The following is an 11,414-nucleotide window of genomic DNA, read 5'->3' on the forward strand; positions in this document are numbered from 1 at the left end:
GGGGTCGCTATGGGCAGGATGAATTGGAGCGGGGGGGTGATAAAGTGGCGAGGTCGGGGTGGGGGCACCCATGGGTCCCCGTGTCTCACCCTGAGCGTGGAACAGCGACACGAGACCCCGACGGCTCCGAGCTCCTGCGGCTGCGCCTCGCTGCGCATCCGCGGAGCGGGAGAGCCGGGGCGGGGCGGGGGTGTCAGGCTGAGGGGCAGAGGAGCGGACCGGCCCCCACCCCGCCCCCCCGTCCCGCCTGGCCGCAGCGCAGGCGGCGGGGGCAGGAGCCTTGGAAGGATGGCAGGGCGCTTTTTGAAGATTTGGGGGTAAATATGAAGTGACAAGAGACGGGTCTTTATTGTGAGGGCTCAGCCGCCTGGCGCCAGGGCCCTCTTCAGCCACCGCGGCCCTCAGTTAATCAGCGCAGATCTCCAAACCGACCTCTCCGCGGGGACACCCACCGCGCCCGCCGCCCCCCCGGGCCCCGGCGCGGCGGGACCGGCCCTAATCCCTCTGCAAACAGCCCCGGCGTGTCCCGTTCCCCCACATCCCCCCCGCCCGCTCCTCCTTATCTGCCTCCCCCCCGCCCGGGTAAACAGCCCCTCCGACCGGGCACAGCCGCGCCGGCCCCCGGCCGCGCACCCGACGCGCCCCGACGGCGGGGTCTGCGCCTTCACCGTGGGCGCGGGGCTGCGGGCGGGACCCCCCCCCACCACCACCCCCGGTCGGGGCAGCTGCTGGTAGGGTGGGAGGCGACGGCAGGGAGCGACTCACCCGCGCTGGAGGTCGCCACTCGGGGCCTCGCCGCCGGCCGCCGCCCGCAGCTCTCCACCGGGCCGAGCTCCCGGCGGCCGCCCCGTCGGCGCTGCGCGCCATTGCGCGGCTGTGCGCGAAGCGGCGGGCGGGGCGCGCCCCACCTCGCTTCGCTCTCCAGGATCTGTCGTAAGACGGCAGCCGCCGAGTTCCCCCGGCCGCTCCCCCCCTCCCCGGCCCGCCGCCCCCGCGGAGACCGCCGGGGGCCCTTTGCCGCCGCCCCCCCCATCCCCCCCCCGCCCCCGAGTCTCCGGGCCGGGCGGACCCGGGCGCCGCTCTCCGCTCCGCCGAGGTGGCTCCGCGCTGTCCCCGCACCGGCGGCGGCCGCGGCGCAGCCAGGGCTGACCCGGTATGCGGAAAGGAGCCGGGGGTGGGATTTCGAGCACTTTTCTCTGTCATTGGTTAATATTTTATTCTGTTGACATGTTTTCTTACTGCCGATGCTTCCGACACCTTCTTCTTTATTTTTTTTCCCTTTTTCTTTTTTTTTCCCTTCTTCCCTTCTCCCTCCCTCCGCGGCCTCCCCCCCGTCCCCCCCCCCCCCCCCCCCCGCCCCGTCCCCCCTCCCTCCCCGAGCCCCGGAGCTTGGCCGGAGCTGTCAAAACCACGCCTATGCAGATCCACAATTGGTCTGAAACGCGTAAAATCAGCAATCAAGGGGGCTTGGCTCATTAGCGGGCGGATCAGAGCAGGAAGGACATGTGAGATAGTCACAGTTTTACAGAGATCAGGACAAGATCTAACCGTTTCCACTCCGGCTCCTTTAGCCATGAGCAGCTTTCGCCCCAGCGCCGTCCGCGGAGCGCGCAGCCGGGCCGGCCCCGCCGGGGAACAGCCAGGGCCCGCGGGGGTGTGAGGGCCAGCGCGGCCGCCCCTGCCCCGCCGCGCCCCGCGCCGCTCCGCGCAGCTCCGCGCCGGCTTTTGTTTCTATTTTAGTGTTGGGAAGGACTTTACCGGGAGGGCTCTCTCCCTCGCTCGCTCTCCCTCGCTGCAACAACAACAACAAAAAATAAGGACCTACTGTCTCCCCTCTGCAGACCGGGAGTCCCAGGAGCCGGGAACTGCCTCTTTTTTTTTTTTATTTCTTTCTTTTTCTTTTTCCTTTTTTTTTTTTTTTTTTTTTTTTTTTTTTCCTTCCCCAGATCTAGTTCCGCTGTTTTTTCGGCTTTTTTTTTTTGTCTGTGCTTTTTTTTTTTTTTTTCTGGTGTGTGTTGTTGATTTTCCTTCCTCTTCCAGAGACTCGAGCGAGTTCGCTGGGCAGGAGAGAGAAAAAAAAAAAACAAACAACCAAACAAAACAAAACACACGCACGTATTTTTGTAAAGGGAATCCCTCTTTTTCTCCTGGATTTGTGGATGCACCGATGAGAGATCCAGCCTTCCCAGGGACTGCCATGGCTTACCACCCCTTCCACGCACCCCGGCCGGCCGACTTCCCCATGTCCGCTTTCCTCGCAGCCGCCCAGCCTTCCTTTTTCCCCGCTCTGGCTCTGCCTCCAGCGGCGCTGGCAAAGCCCATGCCGGACCCCGGGCTGGCCGGGGCGGCCGAGGCCGGGCTGCACGTCTCGGCCTTGGGACACCACCACCAAGCCGCCCATCTGCGCTCGCTCAAGAGCCTGGAGCCCGAGGAGGAGGTCGAAGACGACCCCAAAGTAACGCTGGAAGCCAAAGAGCTTTGGGACCAGTTTCACAAGCTGGGCACCGAGATGGTGATCACCAAGTCCGGGAGGTAAGAACCGGCCACGCGTAGCCCCGCGCAGCCCGCCCCGCACCTGCGCGGCCGCGCAGCGCCCTCGCCCCTCCGGTTCATCCCGCTTCCCCGGCTGCTCGCCAAATCCGCCCCGATGAATTAACGCGGGGAGTTTCGATCCCTGGAGTTTTTTGGGAGGTATTTCCCCCCCCCCCCCCCCCCTAGCCCGAGCTTCCCCCACACCCCCCAGTTATTACTTTTCCGACTGCGGTCCCAGATTAAATTTGTGCGCGCTAATTGAGCGCCCGTAACTCCCCACTGCATTTTGTTTACGCCGCTTCTCGCCGTTTCCTTCCCTCCTGCCAAACTTTCCCCGCGGCCGGGGTCGTCCCCGGCCCTGCCCGTGTCCCCGGCCCCGGGGGAGGGCAGCAGCAGGGGCTGCCTGGGTGCTGGGCGAGCGGCTCGTCGGAGGGCAGGGAAACGGGGTGAAATCCGGGATGCGTTTTCGCCCCTTATTTCCCGGAATGGGATTTTTGAGGTTTCCCTCGCTTTCTGCCCACGGCGGGTGCGGCCGAACGGGGTGAGAAGCAGCGGGACGTGAGAAAGGCTGGAAACCCTCCGCGAAGCTAAACTAAAAGATGGTGGTTTCGGAGCGGCAGCCGGGGCCGGGCGGTGCGGGGCGGCTCGGCGAGGTCGCGGCCGTCGGGGGTCGGCGGCGGGCGGGCAGGCGCAGCCCTGTACCGCTCTGGGTCTCTCCGCAGGAGGATGTTCCCCCCGTTCAAGGTGCGGGTGAGCGGCCTGGACAAGAAGGCCAAGTACATTTTGCTGATGGATATAGTGGCGGCCGACGATTGCCGGTACAAGTTCCACAACTCCCGCTGGATGGTGGCCGGCAAGGCCGACCCGGAGATGCCCAAGCGCATGTACATCCACCCCGACAGCCCGGCCACGGGGGAGCAGTGGATGGCCAAACCTGTTGCCTTTCACAAGCTCAAGCTCACCAACAACATCTCGGACAAACACGGCTTTGTAAGTGCGGCTGCGGGGCAGAGCGGAGCCACCCGACAGGGGACCCGATCCCAAGCAGCGACCCCCGGAGCAGGCGCGGGGTTTCCCCCGGTACCGGGGGTCCTCGGCCCTGCTCTGCCGGGGGGCGGCCGCGGGGAGCCGCTGGGCTTTAACGGCTTCTCCACCCGGCAGCAGCACGCCCGGGGCCGGGATGGACGACAGGGCCTTGCCGGGCCCTGCGGTGGCCTGGTTGTCCCGCAGCCCCCCCGGGTCCCTCCAGCTCTCCGCTGTCCTGGGGACGGCTCTCCCGGAGGGAAAGGGGAGGGCTGGGCTGTGGGAAGCCTCAAGGTCCTTTTGGCTCCGCAACCCCGACCCTCTCGGCATCTGCGGCCTGTCCTACCGCCTTTGCCCAGCCCTCGGGGGCTCTGCGGGGAGCGAGATTTGGGGGTTGGATGTGCGGCACCGAGGCGGTGCCAGGGGATGCAGCGAGGGCAGCCCCGACGGGGCGGCGGGGCTGCGGCCGGCAGGTGCAGCCCGGGCTGTCGCTGCCGGCCGGGCCGGGCCAGGGGGAACCGAGCCGGGCCAGGGGGAGCGGTGCTGGAAGCGGCGGCATCTGCGCTGGGTTTCCGCAGCCGGGAGCAGGGCCGGAGCCGTTGGCAGCGGCAGCTGCGCTCCGGCTGCTTCTCAAAGCCCCTATTTATTTCCCTATTGATCATATCTGCATCACCTAAAGGAGATAAAAACAAAACAAAAAAATACGGCCAAAAAATTAACAACCCAAACAAACAAAGGAGGAAGGAGGGGAAAAAAGGAAAAAAACAAACAAACAAGCAAAAGAAAGAAACCAAAGTGTGTTGGCAATTTGCAGAGATCCACAGAACTCAGGGTCAAAACGCGAGGGGAGCGTGATCCTGCGTGAATGCACGGAAGGCGGGTGTGTGTGTGTGTGTGTAAATCACAGCGCCCAAGCCAGCTATCTCTAGTCTCTGGACAAGTATTTAGGGCGATAAAGGGAAAGTTCATCGTCCAGCGCTGGTGATATGGTAATTAGCGGGGACCCGAGGCCGACGGTTCGGCGGCAGAGCCGCGGGGCAGCCGCGCTCCCGGAGCTGCGGGACACGGCGCTCAGGTGGGAGAGCAGCTCAGCAGCTCCCCGGGTAACTTTTCTCTCTCTTTTTATTTTTTTTTCCCCTTAAGGCAGGAAACAGCATCTTTGTTAAATAATATATTGCACGGTTATTTATAGACAGCAAGGTAAATCGATAGCGAGGGAGTCTAAAAAAGAGCATTTTTTTTTTTTATTCTGGGGAAAAACTAGTTTGATACAGCGTTTTTAACGGTTCGCCTCCTTCAATTAAAGATTCGTCGTTGTCCAGAATCCGGTCTGTGTTAAATCTGGAAGATGAGGGTTTAGCCGGTGCCCATCTGGTCAGAGAGGGATGATTATTTTTTTTTTAAAAAAAAAAAAAGGAATGCAGATTTGCATGCCTGAATGAGACTTTTTTCACCATTTTCTTGATAAATCCCGTCTAGATTATATCAATATAATAGCGATCCGACAGTTCATCAGCAGGTGATTATTGCTGGGGTTAAAAAAAGGGAGATTTTTTTTTATTGCCTTCTAAAACGAAATGAAGTGATAATTATTTAGCCATTTGGCCGACATTATTCGACAATAATTACTCAAGCTTTCACCGTTTCCCTACCAATTCCGGGCAGTGAATACTGCATTTCAGCCCGACCACTGCAGGTTGGGGAATTATTTAATCGCTATCGGGCAGGAAAAAGTTGCCGGTGCGGGCAGCGAGGGGCAGGGGCTCGGAGCGGTCCCCGGGGCGCGGCTCGGGGGCTTCAGCCTCTTCTGAAAATCCTCAGCCAAATCGCGGTGAAGTCGGGTAAGAAAAAGAAAAAGAAAAAGAAAAAGAAAAAGAAAAAGAAAAAGAAAAAGAAAAAGAAAAAGAAAAAGAAAAAGAAAGAGTGGGTAGAGAATGGCTTTGAGTGTTGGCGAGGCTTTCAGACACCTGGTTGGAAAAAAAATATGTCTGTTCCTTCTGCAGCGTTGCTCCGAGACATAAATTTAACATGGCTCATGGTGAAACGCTCCTTTCACGTCGCAGGCGCTGGCTGGGGTTGGCAGGGGTTTCTGCCGCTACCGACACGAAATCGAGAGGCTCTTTAACATTATTTTTTTGTGGTGGTGAGGTAGAGTTGTTTTTTTTTTTTTTTTTTAAGGACGGAAATATGAAAAGCGGCGAGAAATGTGTCGAAAACTCACCTCGCGTTTGCAGGGTTGTAATAAAATGGGGAGATCCCTTTTGCTGCTTTATTGCCGTGCTTAACACCCGCAAAGATGCGGCTGTGCCTGCCTTCCCCTGACCTCCTTATTTGGGGGCAGATCGTGCAATGGCATAAACAAAAAAAGAGAAAGCTCCCTCTTTGGCATCCGCCGGCATTCCTTCCTCACGGTGAATTTGGTTGGGGTGGTTTTTGGGGTGGGGTTTTTTTGATGGTTTTCGGGAGAAAAGGGATTTTTTTTAAGGAGGTATCTAGACGCGCATGTAACGCGGACCGTGAGGCTGAAGGCAGCCGTGGGCTGTGCTCTCTCGCCCACCCAGACCATCCTGAACTCCATGCACAAGTACCAGCCCAGGTTCCACATAGTCCGAGCCAACGACATCCTCAAGCTGCCCTACAGCACCTTCCGCACCTACGTGTTCCCCGAGACCGACTTCATTGCCGTCACAGCCTACCAGAATGACAAGGTACGGCCGGGCAGCCCCTGCCCTCTCCCTGCCCTTCTCTCCTGCCCTGTCTCCTGTCCCTGCCCATTCCTTATCCCCTGTCCTTGCACCTACCCCTGCCCTCACCCCTGACCCATCCCTTACCCCTAATTAGGGTGTATTTGTGTATGTGCTTGTGCGTGAGGACATTTTGGGGGAGAGTGGCCAAAAGGCAGCAACAGGAGAAAGGTTAAACCTCAGAGCAGGAGGCACCCTTCATACTACTACTATTATTATTGCTATTGCTAATACTAATGCTATTGCTGATGCTATTATTAGTATTTCTATTATTACTATTAATAATTTCCTCCTGGACTTCGTCGCACCTTTTCTGAGCCGTGGGAGTCTTTGCTGCAGGCCTGGGCTGCAGAGAGCAGCATCGTGGCCTGGGCAGCTTCACGGAGAAGGTGCCCTGGGCTCCGGAGGAGCCAAAAAATAGCGCCAGATAAGCTAATTTTAGTTGCTTTCGTGATTTAGCAAGTGTCGCTCTGTAAGCAGCAGAGCCAGGAGAGCTCAGTGGGGAGTGGAGAGCCTCTGCCGGCCCCCTCCGAGGGTTGTGGGTGTGTGTGTGTTTTAACCCAAAAGCTGACCCCCACCTCCACCCCTGCCTGCTGATGCTAATTGACAGCTCTGTCTGAGGGTCCTGGTGGGCTTGTTTCCCTCGTAAAGTTTATGGCGAAGAGTCAGAATCGATTAAAGAGCACTTTGTCTGCTCGCTCGCCGCAAGCTGCGCGGGGCAGCCGCCGGCCGGTGGGCCCCGTCGGGCGGCAGCGGGCGGGGGATGCTGCGGCCCCAGGGCGGGCCGGGGCGGCGGGGCGGGGGTTGCAGCGGGGCCGGGCGGCCATGCCTTTTTTTTCCAGAGCCCCTCTCGGGGCCCTATTTGAGAGCCATGCATTATTGAGCGCCCTAATGTCGCCGGCCCCAGAAGCCCGTGGCGGGGAGGGATAAGAATAGCTTTTAACCAGCGCCGCGCGGCTCAGTCGCCATCTTCCCTCCGGGGGGCCGTGAAAAATAACTTCCTATCATTAAGACTCTATTAATAATTCAAGCCCAAACCTCAGCATCATTTTTAATAAAGCATGCGGTGTGTTAAAGCGGGGCCGCGGCGCGTTTCGCAGCCTGCGCAGCGCACCCCGGGCTCCCCGACGGCGGCGGGGTGTGTGTGTGGGGGTGGGGGTCGGGCAGGTCTTCACGCCCCCTCTTTTCTCCCTCTCCCCCCCTCGCAGATCACCCAGCTGAAAATCGATAACAACCCCTTCGCCAAGGGCTTTCGGGACACGGGCAATGGCCGGCGGGAGAAGAGGTAAGGGGTGTCCGTCCCCCTCCCGTCCCCTCTCCCACTCCGCCCCGGCGCAGCCGCCGCTCCGCGCCCGCGGAGGGCCCAGACGCTGCCCGACGCTGCCTCTCGCCCCGTAGGAAGCAGCTCTCGCTGCCGTCCCTGCGGATGTACGAGGAGCCCTGCAAGCCCGACCGCGACGGCGGCGAGTCGGACGCCTCCTCCTGCGAGCCCTCGGCGGTGCGCGACGCCCTCCACTCCCCCGTGGGCACCCTCCCCAGCCCCCTGCGCCTCAAGGGCAGCGGCAGAGGTAAAGGAGGAGGCGCGGTTCCCGAATTTCCCCGAACGTCGGATTTTTGCTCCCTCGGGACCGGTGGGTGTCAGTTTCTTGTGGGGAGCAGAGAGGCAAACCACCAGGGGGGGAAAAAAAAAGATGGGGATGGGCACGAAGGAGCCCAAGGGTTGAAAGGACAAGAACAGAGCAAGCACGAACGGCATTCACGGGTTGCAGCGTTTTCCTGTTTATACGTTAGTGTAAACAAGAAGAAATGGCAAGGCAGCCCGTGTGCTAGACGCGGTTGCCTGGCTCCTCGCTGGTGCGTGCCCTGCCTTTCATGGGTAGCTCACACTCCCCTGGGAAAAAAAAAAAAAAAAAAAAGAGAAAGAATTAATACATTTGAAAGGAGAAAAAAAAATGTTGTAACTCTAGGGCTTCAAGCTAGTAAATGAAAATAAACTAGCAGTTCCCACGTTGCAGTTTTTAGATGCTGGGGTTTGTCTTGCCACGCTATCAATCTGCTCTTTAAACTTTCCATCAGCCCGATTCCCCGCAAACCTTCATCAAAACTGCAACCCCCCTCTTCCCCAAGCTGCTGGGAGGGTTTATTACACCCCTCTCCTCTTTCAAAGGCTTCCCCGAATATTCGCCTCAGCCTGCAGAGCTTCACCTAACCCGCACCAAAATGTTTTTTTCGTTTAGCGGGAGTCGTTTGGGCAGGGGCTCTGCTCCCCTCGCCGTTCCCTTGCCTCTCATCCTCCTTCCTCCTCTGGGAGCTCAATGGTGTTGTTTTTTTTTTTTAAATTAAAGCGCCTTTTAGGAAAGTCCATACCATAAGTCTTGCCTTAGAACGGCCTCTTTAACCTGCCTCAACCTGCACATTTGGAATAAATCCACGGCATGCTGTTGATCAGCTCCATGTAATCAAATATATACAGGACCATTTCCTCCAGCGCTGTCCGCCTGCCCGCACTCTCTTCATCCCCCGCTCCACAGCCCGCTTTGAGTTTGCAGCTAACGAGAGCGATGCTGTAATAGATTTTGGTCCCCCATCAAACATGTTTTTCCTGTTTGGCAGAGCAACAGGACTGCTGTTGTTAATCCCCTTTCCCCAGAGCGACTGCAGCACAAGGGCCCATTTCTGCCCCCGAAATGAGTTTCTCCCATTAATAACGATCGGGACTTTGCCGCCACAATCTCTCCCTGACGCCAGGGCTCTTGTGAGTGACCTGCTCCTCACCTCCCCTGGGTGCTTCTACTCTGACCCTCTGCCCCTCCATCCCCTTGCAGAGGAGAAGCCAGGGGCTGACAGCGACACAGAGGTGGAGAAGGTGCCTGAGGAGCGGCCGGTGGCAGCAGCCAGCCCCAGCGGGGAGGACACGACACCCCGTGGCAGCCCCCGGTGCCCAGAGGAGCGAAACAAGGAGAGGCGCAGCCCGGAGAAGGTCAAAGATGGTGCGTCCCCCCGGGAGGGTCCTGGAGACAGTCTGTTCGGCACACGAGGCTTGGAGAAGGACAAAGTGGAAGGACGGAGGAAAGAGCCGGACCCGGGCAAGAAGGACGCAGAGGGCGGTGGGCTAGGCAAGGAGGCCTTCGCCCCGCTGATGGTGCACACGGACAGCCCCCCGCACCTGAGTGCTGGGCACCTGCAGAGCCTGGCACTCTCCGGCCTCCACGGGCAGCAGTTCTTCAGCCCCCTGGGTGCTGGGCAGCCCCTCTTCATCCACCCAGGACAGTTTGCCATGGCCCCCGGCGCCTTCTCCGCCATGGGCATGGGACACTTGCTGGCCTCGGTGACCGGTGGAGGCAGCCTGGAAAATGGGGCCCTCTCATCCGCTCCGGGCGCGGCAGGGACGGCCACCCCCTTCCCTTTCCACCTCTCCCAGCACATGTTGGCCTCTCAGGTAAGCCCCTGTGCCCACTCCGTGTCCCTGTCCCCAACCCTGCTGTCCAGCCAGGCCCTGGGCCCTCCTTTCTGTGTCCTTACCCAAGGGTCCCTGAATGAGCAGAGTGCTTCAGGGGCACAGGGCAGGCCCAGCTGGCATCGCCCCCAGTGTCAGGACACACAGAGTGGCCCCACTGCAGCTCTCGTGGGGTCAGGAGCTGTTGGTGCCCTCAGCCTCCCCCATGTCCCCTGCAGCCCGTGGGGACAAGGGAGTGGTGCTCCCCTCAACCCCTGATGTGCCGCCTGGTGAGGCACAGGCAAGACATAGGGGACATTTTGAAGGTTGGCCTCAGGGATGATTTGAGGAGGAATCTTGATTTTTTTGCAGCTGATATGGTTCCCCATAGTCAGGGGCAGAGCCAGGAGCTGTGGCCCTGCCTGACCTGGCTGTCCCTATCCAGCAGCACCTCTGTCTCCCTGCCAGCCCCAGAACGGCTCCCACAATTCCTGCCCTTGTGTTGCCTTTCGTGGCCCCTATGATGGGATACATAAAGATGTCTTTGAACTCCCCTAATTTATTGATCCTACTTAACAATGTGTTTTAATGTGGTTAAAGGTCTGTGATGCTGCACAGATGAGGACACACAGCACACGGGGGCAGAGACTGGGCACAGCCCTGCAGCATCGTACCCCTGGGCAGGTCCCGGAGAGGGGTTTGTGCCCAGCAGCACCAGCCTGAGTCGATGTGGGGTGGATGGAGGTCCCCAGCTGTACCCCCTCCCTCAGCCTGTCCTACAGGGATATCCCCACGCTGTGTTTTTAGGGCAATACTGGGACGTCCCAGTTTTGCTTCAGCTTTCTTGGGGGAACGTGGCTCGGGGGGCAGGCAGGAGGGGGGATGCAGCAGAGCATCAGCACAGCTCTCACCCTGCTCTCTCTCTCTCTCTCTCATGCAGGGAATCCCGATGCCCACCTTCGGCGGACTCTTCCCCTACCCCTACACCTACATGGCGGCGGCTGCGGCAGCCGCCTCGGCCATGCCAGCCACCAGCGCGGCGGCTGCTGGGCCACTTTCCCGCAACCCCTTCCTGGGCAGCAGCCGTCCCCGCCTGCGCTTCAGCCCCTACCAGCTCCCGGTCACCATCCCGCCCAGCACCAACCTGCTGACCACCGGCCTGCCCACCAGCCTCAACCCTGGCTCCGAGGGCTCCAAGGCTGGCAGCAGCCGGGAATCCAGCCCCCTCCCCGAGGTGCCCCTGCACAAGGGGGGCAGCCAGCGCCCCACTGCCTCCCCCAAGGGCTCGCTGAAGGAGTCTCTCAACGAACTGCAGAACATCCAGAGACTGGTGAGCGGGCTGGAGAGCCAGCGGGAGCTGTCACCCGGCAGGGAGTCCCCCAAGTGACCGACGGGGTGGGCAGCGAGCCCTCCCGGTGGGGCGGAGAAGCACTGGTATTTTGTACAGCACAGTATAAATATTTATTGCAGAGCGAGAGGTGGGGGCGGATGGGGAGCGGGGGGACTGGAGCAGAGGGATGGACCCCCGCCAGCCAAGCGGACCCACCGCCCCAGAGCCAGGAATGAGAGGTGGGAGCACAGAGCTGGTCCGTCCTCCGGCTGTGGGGCTAGGAGCGGCTCCCCCCGGCTCCAGCGCGGACGCGGAGCCCCCCGGCCCCTCCGCTCCCCCGCTCCGGCCA

The 11,414-nt window shown here is 60.1% G+C and overlaps 1 protein-coding gene across 1 annotated transcript; it reads left to right on the top strand.

The window, feature by feature from the left end:
- The first annotated feature begins 2,167 nt into the window (after window positions 1-2,167).
- Window positions 2,168-11,122, top strand: TBX2 (T-box transcription factor 2). Its single transcript, XM_086475227.1, has 7 exons — window positions 2,168-2,532; window positions 3,255-3,522; window positions 6,117-6,263; window positions 7,508-7,584; window positions 7,698-7,867; window positions 9,125-9,738; window positions 10,676-11,122. The coding sequence occupies exons 1-7, from the start codon at window positions 2,168-2,170 to the stop codon at window positions 11,120-11,122; spliced, it is 2,088 nt and encodes a 695-aa protein (XP_086331353.1).
- Window positions 11,123-11,414: the final 292 nt, after the last annotated feature.

This window comes from Leptosomus discolor, chromosome 18, assembly GCF_034619465.1.
Source record: "Leptosomus discolor isolate bLepDis1 chromosome 18, bLepDis1.hap2, whole genome shotgun sequence".
NCBI lineage: Eukaryota > Metazoa > Chordata > Aves > Leptosomiformes > Leptosomidae > Leptosomus > Leptosomus discolor.